We start from the raw sequence: 14,512 nt of genomic DNA on the forward strand, positions 1-14,512 counted from the left end.
CCTTTATGTTTCTAGGTCACAAGAGTCTCAAACTTGGGACTGCACTAATGAAAGCCATACAGCAAAAATCCTTTGAAGGGGGTTCTCCTTGGAACTTGAGCTAGTGCAGAGAATCGGCCATCTCGGTCAGCGGGTTCGGAGCTGCGGAAGTGCTGAGTGTCGAGACCGGATCAGACTGGGCCCCTGAGCAACTTCCAGAATGCCAGGCCCCACTCTTTTTCTCTGCTGGAAAAGTGCAGATGGTGCACGGTCCCCCGAGGCCACCAGGCAGCTATCCAGTTGCCGCCTGGGAGAACTTGACCGAGGCAGTAACTTTCTAGCGTGCCTCCGCGAGAGAATGACCAGCATGCCTGTGCTCCGGGGGTTCCTGGGTTGTGACCAAGTCCCGGCCTTTCTCGGGCTTCGACTGCCCCTCCTCCACTCCCTTGGCTTCGGCAGCAGCAGCTCTGGCCGTTCTGCCACCGGTTCTGACAGAGTCTTGTGGCCACCGGTCCGCTCATTTCTTATGTGTGCATGAACATGCGTTTCGGGTACTGTTCTAGGCGCTGGGGTGCAACAGTGTAGAACGGACAAAAAAAATCTCTGGTTCCACGTAGCTTCTGCTCAGCACCTCCCACGCCTTCCAGGCCCCCTCCCTGGGAGAGTTGGGTGGCTGAAAAGGGGGTGTGTCACAGCTGGCTCTGTGAACCCTCCCGGGGCCTAGGAGTGTCCCTCTGCCACCTCAGGTCCAACCTCGGCCCGGAGCAGAGCCTGTTTATCCCTGGGAGTGTGGAGGCTGTGCGCAAACTTTGATTCTCACGACCGCCGTTCATCTTGCGTGTCTTGTCCGTTTTTGAGGCTTCTTCTCCCATCCCCTCTGTGTCCTTTTCCACCTCACCCTCTACCACACTCTGGTTGATGGTAGAGGAATGTCTAAAACTTCCAACCTGGATGAACAGGTGGGCTAGAATAAAGCAGACAAATCACAAGCGGGCCCCTTGGTGAGCTGCGGCACCCCGTGCCCGCTCCACCGTGGTTGTGAGGAGGGCCCTTCACACAGGAGAGCGGGAGGCCGCGGCCTGAAGGCACGTCCCCTGCCCCTCGTCAGGGCAGCTCTGTTTTCAGGGATTGGACGTATTCAGGTTCTCTTACAGACTTCATTTAGAGAGAGTGTTCCGCCACTAAAAATAGCTTCTGAAAATCTCTGTTTGGATGAATTTTATTAATGGCGCCCTTCTAAAACTATCAATTCCAATTGTAAGAATTTGACAATTGGTGTTGTTTATTGAGCTGCTAGGTGGATTAGCTCTAGTCCTTTAAGGACAGTTCTTTAAGCACACAGGGGGCCTGGGGTGGCCAGGTGAGTGATCACTCAGACACTAGTTCCTTCAGCAAATACCTGTGCATTCAAACATTTGACGTACTCCTTGTGAATCATTCATACACACTCAGGAAATCATGTTTCCGTCGTGTTCTTTCAGGCTGAAATTTTAAATCTGAGTTTTAAAAGTTGTGCGTTTTGGTATTTTCCATTGACTTAGCGCCTAAGAATTCTGAATAAGGGTAGGAGAGAGGGGGACAACTTTTCTGAGTACCTACTCTGTGCCAGGCTCTTTGCTCTGTGCTTTTCGTATGTTATTTCAACGTTACCAACCACGTGAGTACCACATTCCCATTTCTTGATGAACAAACGGAGACTGCCAACTTTTTCGAGATAGCTCAGCTGATAAGTGAATGGACTGGCATTTCAGTCTGTGTTTGTCTTTTTCCAAAGCCTTACATTCCTCTCTCTAACACCATGCTCCTAAATTTCATTTCTCTTAAAAGAGATCAACTTTTGGGAGAAGGTAGATAATGTAAAGATTAAAAGAAAGAAATTGTGTCATCATTTGCCAGAAATCAATCTGAAAATATCTGGCTTATTTGGTTTAATCAGCTTATCATTAGCATTTGCACTCAATAGCCACAAAATCAAGTTTACCAGGAATTGTGTATTTTGGCCCAGGCGAAATACTTTAGGACTGACATTTGGGGTGACAGGTTGGCAAGGAATGTGCCTGTGACTTGAGAGATGCCCGTAAGCACTACACTCTGATTCAGAACACTAGGATTAGAACACAGACGAGGCTTGTGTTGGTCAGATACCTCGTTTTTGTAAAGATGTTGAAAGTTGCAAACCACTTTATAAGCTGTCTATTTTTTTAAAAAAAGCCAAGCAACCCCTGAATGCATGCAAAAAGGCGTTTTAGGAAATCTGAGGCGATCAGGCTGTAATCTCACTATGGCATTATCCACTGGATTGGAACTCTTAATGAGGCCAGCTGCCTTTGCCCCTCCCCTGGCCTCAGGAACAGGTAGGCTCCCCCCTGGGGCAGTTAGTTGCCTCGGTGGGGGGGAAAACTTGGGAGTAGGATTGTTCTTAGAGGTTAAATCTCAATAGGCCTATCTGTTGGCACGAGTCCTACCAGCTGTCACAGTTGCAATGTCATGGGGTCCCCAAAACATGTGTTGGGTTATAGGAAGCCTTGACCCCTATAAACAAGTCAGGTGTGAATCCCACTGATGGGAGAAAGTCCTGCCCAAGAAATGTTGTCCCCACTGCAGGATGTCAAATGACTAAAAATCTAACAGCTATGGTAATACAGTTCCTAACGATTTCATGCATAGCATCTTTCCCCCATTTTCACTTGCGACGATAACAGTGCGGATTTTGTGCGTTTTTACACATATGACTTCAGGACTCTAGAGACAAGGGAGTAGAATGTTAACAAGAAAGCGGAAGGAAAAGGGAAAAATTTCTGTTTGAAGCAATCTCCCCAATAAGAAAACCGAGTGAGAAAGATTGGATGTTGGATGGGGCCCCTGGGTGGCTCAGTCAGTTGAGCGTCAGTTGGACTTCTGCTCAGGTGGTGATCTCATAGTTCGTGAGTTTGAGCCTCGCATCAGGCTCACTGCTGTCAGCACGGAGCCTGCTTGACATCCTTGGATCTTCTGTCCCCCTCTCTCTGCTTGCTCCTTCCCACTCGCGCTCTCTTTTGCTCAAAAATAAACAAACATTAAAAAAAAAAAAAAAAAAAGGATTGGATGTGGGACCGTAGCCCATCCTGGCCTCAGCTGCCTAAGCTTGGTAAGGCCCCCCCTCGTGTGCCCACGGCCCTCTCCACGGATGCATCATCCTCATAGGTAACATTTTATTCACTGCCTCTCATGAGCACAGTATGCATTATGTACTCCTCACAGCAGCCTCATTATTGTCATCCCCATTTTACAGATGAGGAAACCAAGGCTCCAAGAGGTTACGCAACTTGCCACAGGTCACAATTTATGAGTGGTGGAACTGGAGTTCTGCCCTGCAGCCTGGCTGCAGAGCCTGGCCTCTGGGCCGTGAGGCCACACAGCCCCTCTCCTAGTGCCTCCGTGCCGCATTAGAATTGCCTGCTTTTGTTTATCTTCTACATTAGACTCCAGCAAGGTTCCTGGAAACTTGATTCATCCCTGTCTTCCCAGAGGCCTAGTGCTGGCCTGTGCATGTGATAGCTCAGGAAAAGTCATTAAATGGGGCGGGGACGGGGGGGGGGCAGAGGCAGACACAAGGCTCTAAGCAGGCTCGTTTTCCTGGCTGTCTTACTTTGGATCCTTGGTTTCATTCTGCCCAACCGATTTTTTGGTGTGTTCAAAATCCAAATCGTCGTAGCGGGTATTTGGCACAGTTTTCTAGGTTCAAGGCTTAGTGCAGCCAGAGCTCAGCAATTATTATTAAGCCTATGGATTGAATGTTGTGTCCAAGCGGGTTCTAGAAAGTAGATTTCTGTTTGTCATGGAACTCTGGGGAAGAATTTCTCCTGTCAACTGAGCCAATCTTGAGAGGCCTTCACCCTCTCGCAGAATGCCCTCTGATTACGGTTTCCGCTGAAAGGAGTAAAATCCGTGGAGGAAAAATTCTTTTCCACTTAGTCCTTGAAAGTGGATAGAGATGAGAGGGCTACAGGTCGGAGAGGAGATACAGTTCATGGCGTGACAGGCTTCTCGAACTTCCAGACACTATACTGCAGTGGGTATCAGAGGAAGTTTTAACCAACTCGTACATTCCAGTGCAAAGTATTATTTAGATAGACCGTTGAGTCCTTTTAGAGGACTGTCAAATGTTTGGTTGAACCATTCAGTCGAGAATCCTGGTATCTCGTAGCTGTCACCTGTTCACAGTATTCGAAGATAGTCTGGGTTGACCTTCTGTTCTCAGCCTAATTGTGCTCAGTCGAGCACAGTATATATCTGTAAGATATTTAATTAAAACAAAAGTCTTGGACACACACACAAAGTAAATGCAGGCACAGTCCATCACTTTGTTGGGGTCAGTACACACAGCCCCTAAGGAGGATCCAGTCTACTGTACTAGGAAGTCACATGTTTGGCACATACACTTTCTCCTCATTCACTGATTGTTTTTGAACCTCACTTGGTTGATAGACATTGGCCATGACAAATTTCTCAACTGACTAATAGCCTAACATAAGCTGTACAGGGGTATGCGTTATGTGTGTGCAACATCTGTCTTCAACTAATAGGGCTGTGACACAGTTACTCATCATATAAGCAAAGAACAAATCGCGGTTGGCCAACTGTTGACCCTCAGGCTGAAAGGCATGATCAACCGAGTGGAATTGGTTAGCTCTCCTTGTGTCACCTTGTTTGGATTTATAGTTGCTAAAGGAAAATGACGTGGAGTGTTTTCATGATCCTCGTCTTTGGTTTTGGGCCTCCAGTGTATGTCAGATAGCACTGGCCAGACGCAGACCTGGCCTGTATTGATCGCCGTCCCTGCGTGGATATCTGCCGTGTATCAGCCACTGTATCAGCAGCCCCTTCCCTGGGGGAAGAGTCGTCCCTGCCGTACCGCCGACTCTGACATTTTCATGGAGTTCAAAGCTCAAGTTCATTTGGTGCTGACATTTTGGATTAGCTGGTTGACTGGAAGGCCTGCTTCTTTCTATACACTGTGAAATTTATAAACCGCAGCAGCTGAGAGCTTAAAATGGCCGACAAGCCCCCAGCTGGCAGCAATTAAATCCACCACAGACCTTTGGCTAAACAAAGGTTTGTGGAGGCAGGGTTGCTGCCTATGCACTAAACAGACTCATGTTTTCAACCATCTTTTATGTCAAGCGGCGGTAAGAGACGCCGTCAACTAACGAGAGGTGAGCGGGCAGAGTTTTGCCACCTCTTGTGTAATGGACGATCCATTATCCCCAGGATTGCCAGGACCCTGCCCAAGACGCAGCACGTCTTGACAGTGAAGGTGATCGCGAGAAAGGGTACGAGGCAGCCGGGGGAGGCCAGAGGCTGGTCCGGCAGTGGTGGGCCAGAGTGCCTTGGACCTTGACCCTTGGCTCCAGCATCTAGCCTCCTCCTTCTCTTTTAACAGCCGCCATCATCCTTTAGGTTGAGAAGAGAAGGCAGGAACGAGGAGAAGGCCACGGGATGCCATTTTGTACCCATTCAAGGAGCAGAAACGTGAGGATCTAGACCAGTACTGTTTAACGCGCAGTTTAAATTTAAATCACTTTAAAGTTTTAACATTCGGTTCCTCGGTCCCACTGGCCACATTCTAGTTGCTTGGTAGCCACTCGTGATCAGTGGCTGTGTTACTGGACAGTGCTCTCTTCTAGACAGGACCAAGCGTTGAAAGGATGTAGATTGCAGGGCTCTCTCAAGTGCACCGTTGGTGGGAGTGTAAATTGTTTCGGCCACTTTGGAAACAGTTTGAATTGTCTTGGTAGGCGAACACTGATGCCTGGTGATCCAGCAAACGCCTCCTAGATCAGTATATATCCAGATATATCCAGAGCAGCTCTTGCCTCCATTCCCCAGGAGACGTGTCCGGGAATGTTCATAGCAGTAAACCCTGGAAATAACCCTTGTACCACCAACAGGAAAATGGATGGATGATAGTATAGCCGTGCGATGGGACGATGATCATAAGGTGGTACGATAAATGGATTCTAGGTGCACACAGAAGGATGGCTGACTCTTAGCAGGTATGTCTTGAGGGAGAAGTAAGTCCCAAGACATAAAAAGGCAATGACAGCCTTTTTGAAAAGCCTGAAACAACGAAAAGCAAAGACTATAATGAAGATTCAGAATAGTAGCTGTCTTAGGTGGAGGAGGGGTGGGGGGGGGGGGCACAGCAGAGGACCACACAGAGAGATACAGGCTATGGCCAGTGATGGCATTTTTGTGCTGGGGATGGTGGTTTCACAGATTTTACTCTACCATTTAAAACAAAGAAAAAGGCCAATGATGACAGTAGGCCTTGAACTGAGGATACTGATGAGCACAGTCCTAAAGCCCAGTTTAAAGAACCAGGGAATTAGAGTCCTTTCCCTCCAGGTGCTCACAGGCTCACAGGGAACATGAATACATAAAAGTTACTTAAGAATTGTAAATCTAAAGTAGACACATGGTACTACCCAATCACAGAGCGTGAACAGACAAGATCACTGTTTGCCTACGGCCATACTGCTTTCAAAGGGTAACCTGAATTTACAGTGCCATCATCGATAGATGGAGAGGACAGTTCCATCACAAAGTGGCCTGCCCTGGAGAATAGCACTTTAAACTTCTTGCTGGCTTACAAGGTTTGAAACACCAGCTTACTAGTTTTTGTTCATAATTATTTGATTAAGTTTGGTGCCATATGTGTGGACACACATTGACTTTAAGTACACACACACACACACACACACACACACCCACCCACCCCTGCAGCCTCCCACTAGGACCTCAGAGGTTAAAAATTTAGGCGAATTTTGGAGAAGAAAGAATAGTTTTTCAGGTCCCAACATTGATGAAGCAGTAGGGGATTCTGGGAAGAATTCCTTTAATGCCTTTGTGCTCCTAGTAAGAGCATCTCTAAACCACCCCTTCTGATAGCCCCTGGAGTGATGGCTGTTTCCTCCTATGGCAGAGCTGAGCTCTTTTTTCTTCTGTGTCCATGGCCCTTGAAGCCACAGTGAGCTCCTCCTATCAGCAGTGTCTGAGCACTACACCCAGCCTCCCCTGGATGGTTGGTGGGTCACAGAATGAGGACCTTGGAAATGGGAAGACAGTGTGCAACCTGTTAGAAAGACAGATAAGAAACCTAACAGAGGCAGTGTGTACCCACAAGGGAGCTACTCTTCCTTCCTGTTCTCCAGCGTTTGGGTGGGCTTATAGTTAGCAAGTTCAAAGATATACTGGGAGTGGAGGTGAGTTGGGTCAGTGAATTTTGGGGAGGATCCTGAGGGATACCATGGAGTCAAGAAATAACTGTACGCCCCAGCCAACTATTTGCTAATGTGATAACACGGGGTACACTTACTTACATTTTCAACTATTCCATGGTTGTTACAAGATGTGATTTCCAGGAGCTCAGGTCCAGAATCAAGCCTCCTTTCCTTGACTTCCCTGGCTCCTTTGGATCCCACCGGAGGAATTTAGGACTCTTAGTAAGTTTTCTCCTCATCGGTATAGCATGTTGTTCCCACTCTTGGTACTAATGAAAAGATTGTTTCTTTTAAGGAAATTACATGTGTTAGCAAAGACATTAATTTCATGACCATGCCTTCATGTCTCTTCCTTGGTTTTGATCAGCGGACTATATAAACACAAATCCTTGACTTTCTGTCAGGAAGATATGATTCTAGCTGGTTCACATTTTCCCTTAACTTTGTTGACCTTCAAAGCTCAGAATCTCTGGTCTTCAAACTCTCCACCAAAGTTAGTACGCCACCTTTACTTTTGAGTTCCATGGTTAAAATGGCCCTTATGCTGACCCCCTACCCACCCACAAATGCATTCGTTCAGTTACTCAACTAATATTTGCTGCTTTTCTACCATGAGCCAGGTACTGTTCTAGATCCCAGGATAGCAGTGAATGAAACAACATTCTTGTCATGGAGCTTATGTTCCAGATGGGGCACCAAGCAATAAGTAGATATTTTATCTAAGTGGGATGTGAAGCAAATGTGTGCTGACACATGGCTGACTTAATCTAACTTGTAGTTTGGAAGTACCATTCTCGTTGCCATGAGGAGAACGGACAAGGGTGGAAATAGAATAAATTACAAGACTGTTGTAATAATCCATTAGAAATCCAGAGATTGTTTGTTAGTCATGACAGAGATGGAGCGGTAGTTGGATTGGGAGTACATATGGATGTTGAGCCTGTGGACCTCCCAGTGGATTGGGAAGATGTGGGGAGAGGCATCAGGATGAAACCTTATACTGAAAAGCTGTTGGGGGCGGGGGCCACCTGGCTGGCTCAGTCGGTTAAGCGTCCGACTTCGGCTCAGGTCACGGTCTCGCGGTTCACGAGTTCCAGCCCCACGTCGGACTCCGTGCTGCCAGCTCGGAGCCCAGAGCCTACTTCCGATTCTGTGTCTCCCTCTCTCTCTGCCCCTCCCCTGCCTGTGTGCTCGCTCGCTCGCTCTCTCAAAAATATAAACAAACAAACAAAAGCGTGTCTTGTTCCTCTTGGAAGGGCTTCTGGGGCTTCTGTCACGATAGCCAGAAGCTCTTCCAGGCGACAGAACAGGAGGACTGCCTTGGGAAAAGGACCCTTGATGAGCCTGCCGTTGGCAGGCTTGGACTGACAGTAGCTGTCTCAGGGGCCAGGCAGACAGAGCAGGGCTTTGCTGCCTGGGCAAGTGTGCCACGCTCCCTGCCCTGGTTTGCCAGCACCCTTACAGGAGCAGGTGTCTGACCTCGCCCCTGGGGACCCCACAGCGGGTGGCTCCTTACACTTCCCTTCCTCCCCTCAGCCGGCAGTTAGCATGTAAACAGCCAACTAAATCTTGAGACCAACGTTTACAAGGCCGAAACCTTCAAGCAGAAACAGAGACTGTGTGTAGTGGGAATATGTGAGTACATGACATAAATTAAAGTTGTTTCACCCCTTCCCTCAGTACAGATCACCGAAACCTCTTTACAGGCTTCTTACACCACCCCTGAGGAGCTCATGTAGTGGTATCTCGGGCATCCTTAGTGCTGAACTTCTAAAAATGTACCACTGGACTTGTGGCTCTCTGGCACATAGCAAACATCAACCAGGTATGGATGGGGCTTCAGACACCACGGCCCGGTGAGCGGAGTGTTGACCTGGGTCCAGGAGTGCTTTGCGGTGTCCCAGTGTCGCGTAGCCTGTGCTGAGTTTTTAGACTGTTCCCGTCCGTATTAGTACTCCTGTTTGCCCAGTAGGGCACTTTTCGCCTTTGCAGTAAATTTCTACACTACTGTGAGTACATGGTTCTGAAGCTGTGAGTCAGTGCACGAGCCTTCCTGCTTGCCGCTAGCTGTGTCTAGAGAGGGTTGTTTTGCTTCAGTGGAATCCAGGAACAAATAATGAAAAGTACAGCGAGTACAAGGCCGAGGACAGACCCGGCGCACTCTTATCAGTCATCTGAAATATGCACAGCCTTTCCAAGACAAATATGGACTCCTGTTTCTAGGAAAACACCGAAAAGTACTTATCAATTACCCTGTATATGGTTTGTGGAAAAAGACAACATCAGCCTACCCCGAAAGCCATGGCAAAGCAGATTCCTTTGGGCAACCGACAGCCGGATGGCATGAGTGAGAGTCGCTGCAGAGTCCCAGACTGTGGCCTGGGACCGGTCCATGGAGCGTTTCTGCTCCCTCACAGGATTCCTGTGTCCCTCGCCCTGGGCCCAGACAGCTGAGCTCATCTTGAAGAAGCCCAGAAGCCTGGTGTCTGCTTCCTAGATGCCCCGGTGCCCTCACCGTTCTTGTCCCTTGCGAGTCCAGAGGCGCCTCTCCTGAAGATTCCTAGAAAAGTGGGGTTTTCCCAAGGAGAGGGCTTAGGAACAACAACAGGAGTCGTCACCGGTAGATAGCCCACGTCCTGTGGGGCGCAGGCGCGGCCGGCACGATTTTATTTGATCCTCACTGCAGTCCTGTGAGGTAGGCGTCCTCATCCCATTTTACAGAGAGAACTGGAACCCGGGTGCAAGAAGCCCACTCACTTGTCCGTGATCACACGGAAAATGGCAGAGACGAGGCTCTGGTCAAAACTGGAGTCCTGAGCAGCACTGTCTTCATAGCGGGTGCGTTCATAGGTGATGCCATCGCTCAGTTCCGGTCGTTAAAGTTAGACTCTGCCTCTGCCACGTGGTGCTTTGTATTTCAGATGAAGAAGGGAAATCATGTCAACCGTTATGCTTGACCTCCTTGCTTTCTGTCCCTTGACCCGTCCAGGACTCAAGCCCAGAGGGTTCGCAAACCGCGCTGCTGCACCGGGCCCCAGGGGCTGCTGCCCCGCTATTCTGAGAGCCAAGCAGAAGGGCAGGAGCAGCTCTTCAAACTGACAGACAACATTCAGGACGAATTGTAAGTGGAGCCTCGGGAAACCACCGAGTTATCTTTTCTATCTCTAAGTAGTTGCTATTGTTCCAAGCACCCTCGTGACTCTTAGGCGTTGGAGTGGAACTTGTCGAAGATTCCTTGACCCAAAACTTTTACAGGTTTAGGTATCACTACTCCTGCAAAGCCTTTGACTTCAAGTGGAGGTTCTCAAACTGGGTTCCACAGTGGGACATCTGGCTTTTGTTTCTAGAAGATGGTGGTGCCTCTCTAGTTTGTTCAAAGAGAGGAGATCGTGAATAGGACATACTCAGTTTTAAGGCCTTTTTCTCTGTAAAATGTCCTTAAACTTTGGTGTTCTACTGTTTGCTGCAGAACAGTAATGAAAAAAAAAAAACAGAAACAAAGGGCAACTAGTGTCTGAAAATTTTAGAGAAGCAATTTTTAAGACTTTTTTTTTTTTTTTTTTAATTGAAAGAGAGTGAGCGAGAGCGTGCACCAACAGGGGAAAAGGGCTGGGGAAAGAATCCCAAGCAGGCTCCACAGTCAGCATGAGCCCGATGCAGGGCTTGATCCCACAACCCTGGGATTTTGACCTGAGCCAAAATCAAGAGTCAGACGCTCAACCAACTGAGCCACCCAGGTCCCCCAAGAAAAGCAATTTTTAAAAAAGTGTTTTGTTACTCTTTGAAAGGGAGGCCTTATATACCTAGGGTCTTGGAGTATTTTTGGTTAGTGAAATTATTCCAAGTTGACACGATAGGATTCAGTATATCACTATTTTAGGATATTCTTTAACACACACAAAAAAAGCTCATTAACTTAAATTGGTGTTAGACCCTCCATTCCAGAGAAGGCAGTTGGTTGTGCCTGGCGAGTAGCAAAATGGTTGTTTAATTTCTTTTAATGCTCATTTCTCTCCTTTAAGCTAAAGCAAGAGGGGCAGGGCTCTGAGGGCCATGAATATTTTTTGTCTGATGGAGGAGTGTCTGAAGCAGAGGTTAATTCAGGATAGGCTTCATTGTCATTGTTAGAGACGGCGTTAAGCTGACCTCATCTCATATTTTTATAGCAGTATTTGAATGGAGACATCAAAAACCAAGTCCAGAATTCGTCTGTTGCTTGCTGGGTAGGATGGCATCTTCCCGGATGCGTTTTGGGTAACTCAGGCCCCCTGCAGTGTTACTGGAAGGTCTCTTGATGAGACATGATACTGTTTCAGCTCAGGCTGCCATAAAAAGTACCATAGTTAGGGTGACTGAAAAAACAGAAATTTATTTTCTCACAGTTGTGGAGGTGCACCTGCCAGTTTGGTTCCTGGTGGAAGCTCTCTTCCAGCCTTGCAGATGGACGCTTTCTGTCTGAGAGAGAACACGCAAGGGCAAGAACTCTGGTGTCTCTTATAAGGACCCTAGTCCTGTAGGATCAGGGCCCTGCCCTTAAGACGTCATTTAACCTTAATCATTTCCATTACTTCCTTCCTCCAAACAGGGCCTTGGCATAAGGCTAATGCAGGGACACCGTTCCGTCCACAGCATGCTTCTTGAATATGTTTTGCGCTTTTAGTCTAGCCCTGGCTCTGGTCACCATTGCAATACCCAGAATCCCCAGGCAACTTCCCTCCAGGGGGGGACTTTCTATTCCTGCTTCCTCGGGGGAGGATTTGGTGCCACAGCTGCCCTTTATACACCTTTGCTGTTGGAACTCTTGGATCAGAGGCCCAGAGAGTCATTCCTCAGGTCTGGCAGGGCATGGTTCAGAGGCGGCTAGAAGGGCAGCCCCAGGAGCCCTGGGATTTTCGTTTTAATAGGCACTCAATAAATATTTGTTGAATGAATGATAGCTGGATAGCTGCAGTATGGCATTATATTAATACACGTTCACTCTTCCATCTTTTGGAGGTTTGCTGGTCAAAGGTTGAGATTATAAATTATTGTACGTGGTGCTTTTCATTTCCTCCCCCACTCGCCGCTATTCAATTCAAACCATCTCGGTCCTTGTAAAGTTCATTTTCAGTAGAATGGCATGTGCCAAAAACACAAGGGAGAAATGGTGTAGGACAGCTAACGTAGGATCGTTCCCAGTGAGATACACGCACATTGAAAACAGAGCCACGTAAAGCTGGAAACTGGAATCAAACTGAAGTCAGTAAAATAGATTTCGTGAAACCCTTGAAATTTATACGAGCTGGGAAAAGATATTGGCATGAATGAATTTTGACTCTAAAGATGAAAACCATGTGTCGCTACCCAAGTTTGTGGGTTAAATCTCGCCAGTGAATGTTGAAGAAAGCACGTGACCATGGCCTTCCCCGGCATACAAGGAAGAAGCCATCGGGGAACCCGGCAAATATTTCTCTGAAGTATTCTCGGTTGTCAGGCTGGGTCTTCATGGTGACGTGAACATTAGAATCATCGCTTTGCAAGAAAGGAGTTTTCAAGAAACGCACACAATTGCCAAATTATACCTCTGACTTTTATCCTAGACTTGTAATTAAAAACATATTTAAAGACCTAATTATTTGCATATTTTCCTTCAGAGTTAACCCCTTAAAAGGGTCTTTAATACCTTGCTCTACTGTTCTAACTAAATGTTTCCACATTTTTTTCCAGTTAGACTCACTGTTTCACTTCTGGAAAATGTTGTGTAATTACTTCCTGATGTAGTGAAAACCCCACAAAGTCCCCAGTGCCATGGGCACTTCAACTGTGTTCTCCCAGATCAAGTTTCATTTAATTTTTTTATTTTATTTCATTAATTAGTATTTAAAAGATAGTTACTGACATACGATTTAAGGTCTGGCCAGCTAAAAAGGCTTCAGCTTTTGGAAGAATCAACTGCTTCTCTGGTATGCTACAGGATTATCATTGCTTCCCATCCTTTGCAGTTTGGGTTTTGAAACAGGATCCTGGGTAAAGATGATGTTAAAGTAAAATTTGTCCAATCTGATTAAATTATTTTTTCCTTGTAACTAGTGTCTCATCTGTAGCCAGGGATCTCATTTTCATTTAAGAAAGAAGAAGAAAAAGAAAGGAAAACAAGTCCCTATTTTATTTCTACAACTTTATCACAAAGTGACCCACCAGCGTTGTAAGCCTTAGGGTGGCTCTTACCTTTTAAGAAAAGGTTCCCATGAGCAACCCGCATGACCTAAGAAACTGCTCTGATCTACCGTTTCCTGGAGTTTGACCACTGGATTGTATTTTTTATTTTAATATTTTTAAAAAAAATTTTTTAACATTTATTCATTTTTTGAGAGACAGAGAGCCAGCACAAGCAGGAGAGGGGCAGAGAGAGGGGGAGACACAGAATCCAAAGCAGGCAGCCCGACGCAACGAGCCGTGAGATCATGACCTGAGCCAAACTCGGACGCTTAACCAACTGAGCCACCCAGGTGCCCCATGGATTGTATCTTTTAAATGTTGTTTCAGACAATAACATTTATGAGATTTTTATTTTAGTACAGAGAAGTATAAAAAAAAAAAAGAAAAGAAAAATAGCCTATTAACCCAGCAGCCAAATAAGCTCTTTCTCTGTTTGATGAAAGGAATTTGTGCACATGGTCAGCACATTCAAGTACAAAAAGAAATAAAAACAAAAATAAAAATTTCCTTTCTTGCCCTCCATGTAAACATACTTGTGTATGGCATTTTGGATCTTGTCTTTCTTGACAAATTGCAGATGAGACAGAAATCAGAATTTATTTTTTTTAGAGCACAGATTATGGTGTTGATTCTAACAGCATAGAATCACAAATATAAGCCTTATAGTAACATATATAGTCTCAAAACAAAAACAAAAGACGAGTCCTTTTGAGGAATGGGCTAAAGCTCGTTTGCTTTCATTTTCTAAACCTGGAAATACTCTGTCAATAACCATAGACACTTAGGGAATTGGACATTCTTGGATATGCCCCTGAATTAAAACTCACTTGACAGATTAGCCAGCTGTGCCGATAAAAGTGAATGGCTTGACTAAATCTTTAGTAAATTAGATCAAGAGTTCTAAGAGAGTTTTTTTAACTTGACTACTGGGTAAAATATATCCAACATACAAAGTTGCCTGTGCTCTGACAAACTCCTGAGGACCTTACAATGTGAATTCTCTGTCAGTTTCTAAGACTACCTAAGGCATAAATGTATCGAATGCTAGTATGTGCCAGGAAGAGTAAGAAATG

General features: G+C 46.3%; 1 protein-coding gene across 10 annotated transcripts in view; it reads left to right on the plus strand.

The window, feature by feature from the left end:
* VPS13D (vacuolar protein sorting 13 homolog D) overlaps positions 1–14,512 on the plus strand; it is a 256,101-nt gene that overhangs the window by 230,590 nt on the left and 10,999 nt on the right. For 8 of the 10 annotated variants that reach the window (XM_027060372.2, XM_027060374.2, XM_027060375.2 and 5 more), the window contains one exon: positions 10,231–10,362. The exons of 1 other annotated variant lie outside the window; for it this stretch is intronic. In XM_027060372.2, the coding sequence (XP_026916173.2) occupies positions 10,231–10,362 (132 nt within the window). Of the gene's footprint in view, positions 1–15; positions 2,371–10,230; positions 10,363–14,512 lie in introns of those variants that run through there. One more of the 10 variants, XM_027060378.2, reaches the window with a different exon arrangement.

Source organism: Acinonyx jubatus, chromosome C1, assembly GCF_027475565.1.
Source record: "Acinonyx jubatus isolate Ajub_Pintada_27869175 chromosome C1, VMU_Ajub_asm_v1.0, whole genome shotgun sequence".
Classification (NCBI taxonomy): Eukaryota; Metazoa; Chordata; class Mammalia; order Carnivora; family Felidae; genus Acinonyx; species Acinonyx jubatus.